Here is a 15283-nt window from a genome sequence, read left to right as displayed (position 1 = left end):
CCAGTGTAATTTTTTCAGTAATTTGAATGTGTATTTGTTTACAATTGCTGCAGTGGAGTAAAAATCTGTTTCAATTTTATTCTCATAGGAATTGGAATTCATTTTTTCATCTGGTTATATCCATGAAGAGCTTAAAAATAAGTTAGCTTTGCTATAGATTCTTATAGTTACAGGTCAGATAACTAAACACTAGCACGATAGGAAAATATTAATATGTTCAATATCTTGGTAATAACTGTGTAAACAGTTATATAAAAAAAATTATTTAAAACCCATTTTAGAGCAGATTTTTTAATTCATTCAACACCTTTGTTAGTTTAAAAAAGGACAGTCATAAAATTAATGTCATTCTGAATGCCTTCACGACCTTAGCCCATGCTTCGTTTAACACGTGTTCGTGTTGAGAGGAGTCCCTTATGAATTTAGCGATAAAACATACTGTTGTAGCATGGCTGTAAAAGATATTATGTTTGTGTCGTATCACTTAACTCCAAAGTCGTGTGCAACGTGACATTGTGTTTTATCGGGCTGCACACGAACTTAAAGCGGATCTATCCTAGGATAATCAGTTTCAAGACGATGTCAACCACTATGTTCGTCTTCTCCTCCATCGTCGCCTGCTCGGCGAGCATCCCTGACATGGGCCCATGTGATGTCCCCATATGTACGCAGTACGACTTTGACTTTGATATGGTATATACCAAAGTGACTTAAACACATTTAACTCAACCTTACTTCAATAATTACTTATCTAAGGAAGAATATAAACTGATTATGCATTTTATGTAATCTTTTAAAATATCCATATCGTTTTAACATCAATTGCAACAAATAATTATTGTCTACATCCATAGATTGTCGAAGTGGCAGTTGAGCTTAATTGTCATCACACTTAATACAAACAACAACAATAACAATAACAGATACTCACTTATTTTGAGTGGTGTCGGTAGTAACCATGAGAAACATATAAATATGCCGCTTATAGATCACTGTGTAATATGTTGCCACATTCAGCTAATCCATTACTCCAAATGCAATCGTATCTTATTTTTCAGGTATTTTTAACGCTATTGATGTCTTGTGTGTGAGTATGAATTAATAGTAAAATTTATTACATCTATATGTGTGGTTTACTATAATATTGGAAGTAATGTAAACGTAATGTTTAGTTCCACAGAGAGAACGGGGGCTGCTGGCATGTGGCTTATGGACCTGACACAAGTTTCAACCGAAACCTCAGTTCTATGACCATAAATATCGATCCAATTGGGAACGGTCAATATAGGGATATTATTACGTACTTAACGTAAGTATTAACACATACATTATACTTTTGTATTCCGAATGTAAAAATGCTTAACATACTGTTAATAAGCTATTGTACACATGTTTACATATGAAAATAATGGTAACAGCGAATACAACTAACTTGTAACTTTTAGTTTTTTACCAAACTATTAATTGATTCGTCAAATAGAACATAATACTATCTTACTATCTTATTATACTACTATCTCCTAAGATAAATGTACGGCATTTATTAACGAAAAAAAAAACAATTTGTTATTAGAAGAGAAATAGTTTGTCGAGACATTTGTGTTTAAATTGTATTAGGCCTGGATCCCGATTGTATGGGTTTGTACACAGAGGATTTTCCTCAGACCACGCGGAATTTCTAATGTTTATCCTTAACGAAAATTTACAGTTCCGGTCTCACTCGAATTTCAATACGATCCTAAACTCAAGAACAGCTGATCGAAGATCTGATAATATCAGTGATAACAGTAGAGGAGACGACGTGACGTAGACCTCCAGTCTGCTACCAACGCAGGGCCGCTCCGGACTAAATCAGTATTATGATGGCAATATTTAAATGTTTGTGTATTCGCACCATTTTAATGTTTTTATGTTAGTGACATCCTTGTTTTAATTGTGTTTTTCACGAGTTGAAAGCTTTGAAATGTTGTCTTCGCAACGAAACATGTAAGCCGATGAGCAATACTAATCATTGGACTATTTGTCGGAAGTTTGCTAAACTTATTATTGTCTAACTTTATCGTTGTTTAATGTTGTTAATTGTAATAAAAATTTATAGGAAGGACGGAAAGAGTGGTCTGTTGGCGGAAGAGGTTATAACCAACAATGGTCACGGGGTTTGCACCGCTACAACAACAGGTAGGTTTCGATTGTACTCTAAGCAAATAACAATAAATGTTATGTTTACAATACACATAATAATTACAGCTATCAACTATGAGGCTGTGACTTGTATTGTATTTATTATCGTAACTAAGGGCTAAAACATATTTATTATAGTCAATTCACACAATATGATTAAAATAACATTTTAAATAATGCAGATATTGATTCATCATAGTTGCTGTTAAATGTGTGGTAATGATATAATCTGGAATGAAACTGATGATTTTAAGGAATTGTAATTTTAGTCAAAGAAGTTAATTTAAAAATGTATTGTAGGCTATGTTTAAACATTATGTATTGCATTTTAAAGTTTTTTTTTTTAATTTTAGACAAAGAAGTATACACAATTAACTTCCTTCATTATGACCCAGGAAAATATTGCTTTTACTACATCTGCAGTTCAGAAGGAAGTAAGTATATTTAGTATTAATTACAAAAAGTTTAATTTATTATTGAATATATCCAGGACAGGTTCGAATTTGAAATTTGAGTTTGAAATACTGTATATGTGTATAAGTTGCTTTAAATAAAAAATGCATTGTCAAAACGTACTATCAGTTCTAATATGTACAATTTTTTTTTTCAAAATGTAAAATATAAAGATTGGTGCGTCCGTTTCCATGATTTCAAACAGCTGATTATTACATAAATGCAATGGGCGCATTTATAAGTTTTTTTACAAGAAGGTTATACGTTATGTATTGTCTTGATTGCTTATTTGAGTACAACAAAGCCTGTCATAAAATTCAAAGAATATCAAAAACAATCTAAGTTATTTTGGCAACATTTTGTGCATTCTAGCTTGTCAGTAAGTTTCAATGCTTGAAATAACTACAGTTTGTACGGGTTACGCAGGGTTCCGTCTCAAACCCTTGTGTAAAACCGTGGATTGTGGTGTGTGATGTTCCCTATTGTGCCAGCTTGACTCTGTACAAACTCAGCTTCGATTCTCTGCACAGCGTCTGGTGGAGTCTGAGGACGGCCCGAACACTTTCTGGCACACAAACATCCAGTTGTCTTAAATTACTTCATACAACGAGCTATGCAGTTCTGACGAGGAGCCTCATTCCTGAATTTGTTCCGAAAGCTCACATCACTAACAGTAGCATTAGTACGAGCAAATTCTCAAATATAACACGCATTTTCTTGGTTTTTGTAGCTATTTGTTGGCAGGTTTCGTTGTAAGCCTAAGCAACTATTAAACCTTGTCAAAACAAACTTATAACACGCCTTTTCCATTGTTGTAACAATCAGTTGTTTGAACTCAAGGAAACGGACGTAATAACCGTTTAATTTTGTACCATAATTGTTGAATTACACCTATAGATTACCTATAAGATTAATCCAGCTTAGTTCTAGCTGGCGTTTATTGTTTTTAAGATTCACTCGCTGAGTTCCTTTACACAACCATATGCATGTTACAATATACCTCTGTTATGTTTAGATGACTACAAGATAGACTACAGATACGTCTTGGCCCATAGACTACTGACAGCAGATGAAAAATCAGCTGTCTACGCTATCGACAAAGAGTATGGCTTTCAAGGCGAACTAATACCATTCGGAATATCTAACCAGAAAGATTCCATTTGAAAACTACAACACGTAGGCCTATATCTAATAAAAATATTTTACGATAGTGTTGTATAACGTTATTTTAAATACTTAATCGATTGTTTTCACAAGAATATATTATATGGTAATGTTTTTATTTTTAATGCGTGATTGCTAATTTCGTCCTAATTCACTGGGGTAAATATGCAACATGATGATCATTGAAATTATAGTAAATAGGACTTAAAAAAATATAGTGGTACGTGTTATGCGTCAAAGAAAGACAGTGTTGCAAAACCCAATAATTTACAATTATTGAATTTTTTTAAGTTTAGATTAAAGGTACTAATGTTCTGCCATACGTTGTATTCCTCACGAAATCGTCCCTGTTAAATGTGTAAAGATAAACTAATTAAAAAAAAATATCTTTTCTTTAACAAGATTCTTTCTTTTGTTCCTTGAACAATGTTTAAGACAAAGTAAATCATTTGCAATGTCTATACAATGAATGGAATGATTGAATTGAACTCTACAATTTAAGAATTAGACTTTATTGAAGAAACAGAAATCTACAGAATACTCTAAATTTTTCCAATAGATTTTGCTAGAAAATATTACGTTGAATATTAACTGTTTGTCTTGTAAATACGTGCTAAAACCCAAATCTTCACTATACCTCCTTCTGGAAATGGCTCGATAGTCTAATAAGTTTATCGATAGACTAACAAGCACAAACAGTGGTACTAACGTTGTATTTAGAGTCAGGCCATTTACATTTTTTCCAAGCAACTGTTCACAAATCTTAAAGAATTCCCAAAAAGGAAAGTAGAAGTAAAGTAAGAAGTAAAATATTTCCCACTGTATTTGGCCATTTAAAACTTACTCATAATATGGCCATATATATCATACTTTTGTCAATTTATAAGTAATTGTCTTAAGGTTGGAACATGGAAGAATGGACAAAACGGAGGCATGGACTCATAGGCGAATATTCACGTCATTGTACTACTCAAGAAAAATATTCTGAAAACTACAATTTCAAAAGTGTATTCATTACCAAAATAAAGTGTTGCAATCTCAGATTCAAAAATGTCGATTGCACATTAAATTATATTTTGTACACAAATGAGTTACTAAAATATTATTAAAAGAGCATTTTAATAAAAATAATAAATAGATCAGTAGTAATCAGTTTTAAGTTTACTTAACGTATGCAGGAAATCCCCATGTAGGTTATAAGATTACACAGGTTTCACGGTACTGTTCTTTGCTAACACATCCACGTTTAGTCGAGCGCCTTATGCATTTATATTGGAGAACACAGTGTTGTTAAAATTGCGCCAATGGAGTTTTATGGAGGAAACCTAGTTCATGATAATAGCTTTTATAGATTTTCACAAGTTTTGCAATAATGAGCACATTTATTGACCTTTTATCTTGAACTGTATACAATAATACTGTTTACCACAACACATATTTATAGAACCTATTGAGTAAGACAACTTTTTATGTGACAAACATTATAGGTTTAAAAATGTTATAGTGCACATGAAACGTTTACTCCACCACTAAATTCATTTATTACTGACATAAATCCAGTACCAATGTGCATTTTTCTTGGTTTAAATTTATTTTCTTCCAGTTGACGTTTTCCGATTACCTATTTTATAGGTATAGTCGAGTAAATCCGTACGAGAACCCTAAAAAAATTGCTTTAAATTGTTTTATTGGTTATTTTGACTTAGAATTATGTGTATTTTCAAGGAAAAAAAGTCTAATGAAATCGGAGTCTCGGAAGTCCAAAATTCAAGATGGCGTCCAAGATTTTGGTCAAATGTGTCCGTTAGCACAATAACTCAAGCAAAAATGATCGGAATTCGATGAAATTTGGTAAAAACATGTAAACCTACATTTATTTGAACGAGTTCGCGAACCAGCATGATCGGACCATGGGAACAGGGGTTTATGGGGGGTTTTATGGGGTAAAAATTGGTTTTCCCCATTTTTGACCCTTAAAACGTAAAATTTTGCAATTTATTTCGAAACCATTTTAGGGCTCAGAAAAAAAAAAACAATTTAGTACATTAAAGCGTTGTCATGGGCCTAATACCTAGTTACGGAGAAAATTAAAAAAAAAATTAAATTTAAAATTCCCATGTTATTCTTACGGAGAATAAGAAAACTTGTTGTAGTTAGCCTATATATTAATATATTTTTATCAAATTTGGAAAATGCATTTGTTTTATACAAAACTATTTAACATTTTACTAAAAACACTTTTTTACCCTCCCTGTCGCAGCAAACCGAAGTACTAGTTAAAGTAGTGCTATTTAAATAGGGAATAAATGTGATATTTTTAATGTGATATTTTAGTGTAAATTCAATCAGGCAAATTGAAATTCGCTTAGGGTGCAGGTTTGCTGCGGTGGGGGTATTTTAATTTATGACTATTTTTTGCTTGAAAAATCCAATAATAGGTCTTAAAATAAAGATCACAAGCTTACTAAAATTCAACATACATATTTAATTTACTTAAATAAATATCTATACATTTTTAGCCCGAAAGGATTTTTTAGATAAGAATAGGCTTAGATAATGACTGTCTAAGAGAGAGAGAGAGATGCCATGTAGAATTAGTTAAGATTTATCCGGATCTGTATAGTGGACAAAACAGTTTGTATAGTTGAATTTGTTAGCGGAACATACACAAATAGATTAAGATGAGGTCTCCAGAAATATGCCTTTTGATGGTCGAGCCTTAAGGCCAAACAATCATTCTCTTATCGTTCTTCACACATTTATGCTACACATAATAACTATTTTACATGTTTCAATATTTTTAAATTGTGTTTGGTGGATGTCCTATAAAGTTGGACGTAAACTATTTATAGCTTGATATTTGGAGATTAAGAGTTGACTACTATTGCTATAATTTGTTTGGATCCCTTTAGTTAATATTTAATACATAATAAATTTAATATTTATGGCGTTGCTTGTTCTTAGTAGAACCTGATACGAGTACAATTCAACTTTTTAAAGTAGAGTCATACTCATTTAGTTTTGTTAAATAAAGACCAGCAACAAATACCTGTCAAATTGGGGATTCTATTGCAAATATTTACGATATCATCGTTTGTGTATAAAAATATTTTTGTGTTATACGGAGTTTTATTGGTATGGACACATTTGCAAAGATACTCTCCTCACATAATGATACTGGTTATGAAATATCACCCGATAACACCAGCTATGTGTCATAAAGCAGTTATGAACATTAGGTATATGTGTACTTATCAACGTTTTATAGTGTCTGTAATTAAACTTTATTCCATATCACATCAATATATTTCAGTCATGAATCTAAAAAACACACCGTACAGTTATTAAGGGGACAATGTTTCACATTAGTTTATTAATGATTTATGTTGGCCTGTACCAAATCATTAATCAATTAAAATTCCAGACATTACAATTTTGCATTGCTATGATTAAGCCTATATTTTAATGATCGTGAGAGGAACTAATACTGATATCAACAGTTGATTTACACAAACAAAAAACTTCAACCTTTAACTAATTCGATGAATAAAAGTTTGTTTATAAAATTAATAAGGTATTGTTACTAGTTGTATATTAATTCAGAAGTGTTTTAGACATATTGCTGTTTATAAAATGGCGATGATTAGTAATAATTGAAATTCTAACTGCTTTATCTCAACTAGAATATTTTCTATTAAGATGTCAATATCTCAGAACGTATGGAAAGGTACTATTTTTGTTATGCTTATTCTCATTTTAGTGTCATACATTTAACTGGTAATTAGTTTAGTTTTTGCCTAAAAGCCTTTGTAATTACAATCAGTCTGGATGGACTCCATTATTTAATCGCTCTAATGATACACTTGGGTCTTCAGGCCAAACATCATTAATTTTGCTAACGGTCGTCAACAAACAAGATGGAGTTGAAACCTCGCTTGGCTGGAATCACTTTAATGATTATTTCGCTTAAGGTGAGCCAAATTATTATAACCCGTTTTGCCAAAAAGCAAAATTTAATAAATGGAAAATTTGATATCGTTACGTAAGTTTAAGGAACTGTAATACAAACTAAATTGACAAGAATCGTATAAAACTTTGAACTATTCAGTTAACAATCATACAAAGATAAATTGAGGGGTATAATACAATTACAAATCCGTTAGGTTTTGATTACTTCATGCAAAGATAGTTTGTTGCTACTTTAATAGTATTTTTTAACACTCAAGCCTCACACAAATTTGCACGAATAAATCAATAAAGTCCAAATCAAATATCAATAGACAAGATATGATATAGCATAGCATGTTCAAACAAATTTGAACCACAAACCAATATTCAATAACAATTTTTTTTATCTATAACTAGTTACAATATATGTCAATATGTGACTTATTGAAACGTATGTGAAAGCGTTAACAGAATTAGTCCAAAAGCGACAGTCTCAATTTAACCTCTGTTTACTGCAGTAACTAGTTTAATTTCGGTCTGTGGACAACTTAAGTCTACGGTTACCCTTTTAACGTCCTTTTCTCCTAATCTTTTAAATTTTAGTCAATTGTAAGTATTGTCAAGTGCGAATACGATTGTGAAAAGTTTTATCGAAGTATACACTTGTGTGACAAAATGTTTAGTATGCAACAATAACAACTAATACCAATACCTACTTTAATATGGGTTAAACATTCAGTGCCATTGTTTCATAATTTTTAAACTTACTCTTCCCATAAATTTCATTCAAATTTTGTTTTGGGGTCCCGATATTGTTTAAATTACAGGTATTTGGTTCTAAGACATCTAAGAACTAAAAAAATCTGTTTTCAACACATGTTATTTAGAAAACACAATGATGTTTTAAAATTAGTCGTAGTGTTTAAAATAAAATTAATTTGAACAATTGCAAACATTTTTACATCACCAATTTTTTTATTTATTCGTTGGGATACTGGTAAAATAGCCCCTGACGTCATGTAGTCGACACGTCTCACCGCAGACACTCTAGCACTGACCAGCGTCGCGCCACTACCGCTGTTCGTCATAATGAACATTTAAATTTGTTCTTTTTAAACTATGTTACATTAACAGTTATTGTATCAATATATCTCTCTGTTATGTACCAGTTCCGAGTGAGTAATTTGTTCTCCAGCTATTGTCTACACGGCTTTACGATTACTGCTACCATCTCGTTGATGCCGCTTTCGGGCCTGCTTGGTTCATTCCTGGACGCCACCAAGGCCTCCAATAATGCTGTATAGGTATTGGTAGTTCCACAAGCGCCTCTATTTGATTTTATTGTCTGCCTGCAATCATAATTTAAATTGGTAAAAATGACCGATATAAATATAAACACTAGCTAATAGTAGTCAATTTACACATCCAAATCTCTTATACGAAGAACTTCGGTTTTAAGTCAGCTTTATTAAATGTGCCAAAAACAGAAAATCTTGTAAATGTTCTATTTATGAGCGTTACATGGGGCAGTATAAAGATCAACTGATTTAACATTGCTTGAATATTTAATTTGTATAATTACCTTCCCCTTTAAATATGATATTATTGATTGTGAAATACAAAGTCGCCATATTGTAGCTCAGAAATCCAAGCAAGGTCGTATTTGAAAGAGAATAAAATATTTAGAAATGTCTTGAGTCGGGTTAACTGTCAGGGAGAAAGGAATTTAATTTATGTGTTGATATGAGTTAGCGTTACTGTTTTCGGTTGGGTAGATAAGGACTAAGCTGAGAGTTTATTGAAATTGGTAAAACAATTAAACTTTTTGTATTAAAACTATATTTTAACTACAGTGATATTGACTGTACTTTTTGCCCACAAAATAATCTTGAGCCTCGTTCTTGGAATCTCAGTTGAAAAATTTTAGTAATATTTCATATCAAATTACTTTTGAAAGGTAATTTGTCCGTTGTAACATTATATAATTACAAATTAAAAGAGTTTGATGATTATGATTTTCCGATCCCATAAAATACTACATAACCATTTTAATTACTACATTAAACTAAATGTACTATATTTCCAAATGTACTACATAATATCATCAGGAAAAACTTACCTATGTTATTTTATTTCACACTGTCAAATTACAGTTTGACTGCATACTAATATGTAATTGAGCTAAGCTCATATACTACACTCCTGCTTTGCTTTCCACATACTCTTCCTGAATGGCTGAAGCGATCCGCATTAAATTTAGCAAAGTCCTAGTAACAAACTATGGGAATGAGTAATTCTGAAATGGTACAAATCTGACTAAAGGACCTTTCTCTACATTTTTTAAATGTTTTTTAAAATATTTAATATGGGCTTTCTAGGTGAATTGATTACTATGCAATTATTTGCAAGATTACAATGAAAAGGAGAAACAAAAGAGTCGTAACATTTGTTATGTTAGTAATCTAAATTAGCACATTTTTTTTTTTTTTTATTCAACAATTGTACATTGTACATTGAATAGTGTCAGATTCCTAACCTAGTAAATAAAGTTATAAGCTAAAATTACAATTTATATAATACTAAGAAACTAAAAATAAAATCAGGTTAATTGGGGAAACACCTCTTTAATGGAGTAGGGAGCGATTTCTATGAGATTACAGAACAAAAGGGGAGAACATGGAATGGTTTTGATAATTAAAGTAGTAAATTATTGAAAATACATTGTCATATTGATTATTGATTGATATCGATAACATTGATACATTTGTTTTTGTTGTCCAGAAGCGCATGTTTCACTTGGAGCCAGAACTCAAAGACAATGTTGCTAAAGAAAACCTTTGTCTGTGTGTGTTTCTTAGGTCGTTACATGTTTTAGATTTTGAGTTAAAAAAAATTTAATGTTACCCATTTAAAATGCCCAACGCTATAGTTTAGTATATTATATGGTGTGATCCAACTTCGATGTAATAACTCAAACCCGTAAACCGACACATTTAGAGTGGTTTGGTTCTTTTCAATACGGTTTGGGTAATTTATTGTAGCGAACAAAACTGGAAAAACGTATTCCACAATGACTATTGGCGACTGTTTATGTTATTGGTCTGCATTTTTAAAGTTATTAGTAAGGAAATATAACAAATTAGCGTTATTACAAATCAATAAATACATAGTTAAAGTCAAAACAACTAAAACTCAATTTTTTTCTTTCTGTTTGGTAGGTAAGCACACATAAACTAGTCTTGAACACTTCAAAAAAATTTTACCAGGTAAAATGTATGTGATGATTCTGGTAGCCCTACAACGTGCCCTAAATATAATATTTTATGGAAATAGAACAGACGATTTATAGAGACATTAAAGATTTATCTTTTGGGACGGCGAACCAGATAGCTCGACGCACCTGCGACTCAGGCTTATATGTTTTCTTACATTATGTTTTAAACTACAGTATCAGGTTTACACTTATTGCTTGCGTATCACTTTGAATTTCACTAATTATTCATGATTATATATTTATATCCAGTACCTAGGTCATGACACAACACATTTGTAAACTAATTTTGTTTATTTATAGTTTGTTTAGAATTTCAGATACATTCATTAAAATTTATTAAAAAAGATCCTGGATTGAAATTATTAGTTTTACTGTTGACTTTGAATCTGTTCACAAACAGTTTTACCGTTCATGCTAGAGTGATACTCCTTAAAGTAGTTTTTTTACAATACAATAATTGCTTACCCATGATATTTCTAAATATTATATTGGATTTAATAATAATATTAACTGTATACTCACATATACATTGATTACGTTACAACTGGAAAACTTGTATTTGAAAAGTTGTATTCAAGTAATTGCATGTGGATTATTGTTTGCTTGATGTGTAGTGACTACTATATTCATGTATCGTTTTGAAATCACTGAGTTTAGTTGAGGAACGTTTGCTGGTTCATATGAAAACCTAGTTACATGGGCTGAAATTTAACTTAGTAATAAGTATCCAATGCGTTTGTAACAATATTTAATATGTTTAGCGATTCAGGGCTTAAAAAATAAAGCATTTTCCATCAAATAACAGAACATAATTTTGATACACCCACATTCAGTATCACGAGGATGGTGGTTAAAAATATTTATTTAAGACCTTTAGACATGATTCTTCATAACAAAACATTATTAACAAGGGTAAGCATCCAAACCTACAGTAGCGCTAGTGACACAGAAATTTATGTTTCTTAAAAACAAAGTTTGTGGGTTAAAATAAGCATAGTATCTTTATCAGATATTTTGATAATATACTTCAAACTCATCAGTTAACAGTAGACCTACTTGAACCCTTAGTGGAATTATGGAGGTCAATTCATGCGTTAAAAACTGAAATAAAAACTTCGACGGTTAGGGAAGAAATGCCAAAATCCTAGCCTCGAGACATAAAGAAATAAATTGTCTGAAATACTCCAGATAGCCGAGTGGTCAAAGTACTCGTCGTTAATTAAAGGTGCTGATTTAATTCAAAGCGTAATGATTTCCAGATCCAGAATCCATTTATCATCGGAATGTCAATTAATGATACGGGGACAGCTCACTTACTCTACGGATCATAGTGTATACGAGCCTCGTAAATAATACTTAAGGTCAACTTGCACTACACATCGAAAATATAAAATACATGAGGAAGGTTCACTTACCCTACTGATCATAGCGCATATGAGCCTAGTGTACAAATTATTGATACCTCCTGACAGTTAGATAGCATAAAGACCAGTGTGTGGACTGTTATCTAGAAAAAACTTCAAATTGTGTATATAGGCACGAATAAAATAAATAAATGTGACTTAAGTACGTAGATTTATGTCTAGGTTTAGGTAATTAGTTCGAAAACTGTGAAATTAGTGAAAACACTGGTTCGATCATGGTGTAAGGATAGATTTTATATAGGTTTTAAAATTGTTATTGTATTGTACTCTAGTTGTATGCATAGTCTTACTTTAATCTACATGTACATTCATTTATGGGTACGTATGACTACACGTATAAATGTATTAGTATGCAGTTTGTTTGCAAATTATTTGGAAATTAGTTGATTGAAATAATGTAACTATAATATAAAAGAAGGTGTATATCTTACTTGCACTTCTAGTTTAAATATACGTAACTGTAGCCTAACTTTCTTACGTAAACCGTTATGGCAATGTGTTGCCTTAATGGAGTTATCTGCTTTATCAATTCATTCTTAAAACATTGGGATTCTCTCTGGGCTTTAACCATTTTCATGAGAGAGCGTGAGTGATTGGCCCTAGTTACAGACCGCACTGAACTTCAACGCCAAAAAGGGAGATATTTAGTAAAACTAATTGTGGGTTAACTCAGATTTTTGTTACATCAAGGCATTCAAGTTGTAAATCAACTAACTTGGATATACACCTTAACCCCTTTGCCACCTTTGATTGAAGCAAGTGGACCCCCCCCCTCTCCACTCTGCGCTAAGCCAATAAACGGCTACTAAACATACGCAGGTGGTGCAAAGTCTAAATTTAAATCAGTACTGTGAAGTAATGCTGTAAATGCTGTGAAGTAATATGAACATTTTGATACCGATTGTTATTATTTATACAAATCATTCTAATGTGGTCAAACTTACTCTCATATTCATTGTTCCCCAAGTTTTATTCATACGTTATGTTAAACCTCCACGAGGGGACTGAAATATTCTGATGTCCTTGTTTGGGAGAAGATTAGTTCTGCTTCCCAGCTGTTCCCAGATGGCCACGTTATTGTTGAAAAGTCTCTTGTTGCAAAAGCCTGTCGTCAGTGTGTTATTGAAAGTGTATAAAATATCATTTTTTAAGTTTCAAAATTCTAATTCACCATGAACAGAAACATTGACTTTCCGTATATAATACAGAAAACTTGAGTAAGGTTTGCAGCAACTTTTCTGTGTAAAAATTTGTGTATATTAAAATATACAATTATATACAAATTCTACCAACTGAAACCTCAGTTTTATTTTTAAATCCAATGTGAAAATAATTTGTTTACATTTTATTTTCAAACTCATTTATGCAAAGTCAACTGTTAATTTGTTAAAGTTGTCATTTATTGATGTATTTATTTAGTAAGTGCTAAAGATTTTTTTAAGTTGAAATGAAATTTATTAAAATTTAAGTTTTGATTTTCGTTTTATTTTGATTTATTACATCTTTACTATTTTTTTTCTTAATGACAAGTCACAATGCTTGTACACCTACGTTTACTTTTCAATAATACATTTTAATTTTGTAGATGATTTTGTTGGGTTTTAAGACCCAGGTATAATCTAAAGTAACATAGATTTCTCATGAAAATCGTACTTATTATTTGTTATGGGCTATATTCATTTTGCCATACGTATTTTATTGGTCTGTGACGGTTTTAAATTTCTTACTACACTTAATACACTTAATTTGTAAGTTACTTATTAATTAGTTCACAATTAATTGGCTATGAATCTACAAAGACCGTGGTAAACATAGCGGTCCTAAAACAACACATCCTATAATTTGTATTCCAAAAACCCTCATTCATATTTAATTTTAAAAATTTTTTTACATCATCATATCAAAATTATGTTAACTCAAATTAAGTTAAGCAAATCTAATGAGACCATTAAAATTGTTACAACAAGATTGGTTAACTCTATAAACAGGAACTGATTAATTGTGATATTTATATTTCCTTAAGTTTTTATCCGAAAATTATGCTACTTGAAGAATAGTGGTTACAGATCTTGCTCATGTTTAAGATATTAAGTTTGGAATAAAGTATATACATTACGTTGGTATAGTAATACCGTCTTATTTCTATAGGTTTTTATATTTTAATTATTAGGCCTACTGATAAAGCACCGTCGTACCGACTATGCTGTTTTTGATCTTGTTGTATCTCAAATCATTATTATTGTTGTTCATTTAATGCTTTATTATTGTTATTCATTTCATTATTTATTATTGTTACTAGTTTAATTTTCTACTACTGTTGTTCTTTTCATTGTTTATCGTTGTTAATGCCTAGCACAAAACACAAACATTCACTGTTGTAGCTTTCAATCTTTATCTTTGTAAATTGGTGTATTGCCGTTGGTAAATAAATAAATAAATTCAATTACCTAGTTTTTTGTTATTTTTAGGTAAACTAATTCCTATGAAAGAAAATGTATATGTGTAACACTTTTATAAACTGGGATATAGAAAAGCATATTATTTTTTATTACTTTACGATATGAATTGGGTTTCTGTTTGAAAATGGAGTGATCAATACGCAAGCATTTATGTAACGTCAAAATAGACAATTATGCTACATATTGATTAAAGATTACAAGTGGTACATTTCACAAAAAAGAAAGACTTTTATCTTTTAGTGTGGAATCAAAAGAGCAACGTTGTCCAGCTCGAGTCCCCAGAGAATACCTTTTGAATGCCCTTACATTTTTTGTTTAGGAAAATCTCCTATTGAAAATCAATGCCCACAGCCCTATATAATGCTAAAACCAGGAGCAAT

At 31.1% G+C, this 15283-nt stretch overlaps 1 protein-coding gene across 2 annotated transcripts; it reads left to right on the top strand.

The window, feature by feature from the left end:
• Positions 1-581: 581 nt before the first annotated feature.
• LOC128984136 (uncharacterized) lies at positions 582-4016 on the top strand. Of its 2 annotated transcripts, XM_054403423.1 has the most exons (5): positions 582-693; positions 1173-1309; positions 2099-2178; positions 2535-2615; positions 3650-4016. In XM_054403423.1, the coding sequence occupies exons 1-5, from the start codon at positions 592-594 to the stop codon at positions 3796-3798; spliced, it is 549 nt and encodes a 182-aa protein (XP_054259398.1). In that variant the 5' UTR covers positions 582-591; the 3' UTR covers positions 3799-4016. The 2 variants fall into 2 exon arrangements, with proteins under 2 accessions (XP_054259398.1, XP_054259399.1); XM_054403424.1 differs by lacking the exon at positions 2535-2615 and having other exon boundaries at positions 3650-4013.
• The last annotated feature ends 11267 nt before the right edge of the window (positions 4017-15283 follow it).

Source organism: Macrosteles quadrilineatus, unplaced genomic scaffold (assembly GCF_028750875.1).
Source record: "Macrosteles quadrilineatus isolate MER2022 unplaced genomic scaffold, UCM_ALF_1.0 Scaffold_2__2_contigs__length_208266976, whole genome shotgun sequence".
NCBI classification, from domain to species: Eukaryota; Metazoa; Arthropoda; class Insecta; order Hemiptera; family Cicadellidae; genus Macrosteles; species Macrosteles quadrilineatus.
This window is presented reverse-complemented; position numbering and strand designations above follow the sequence as displayed.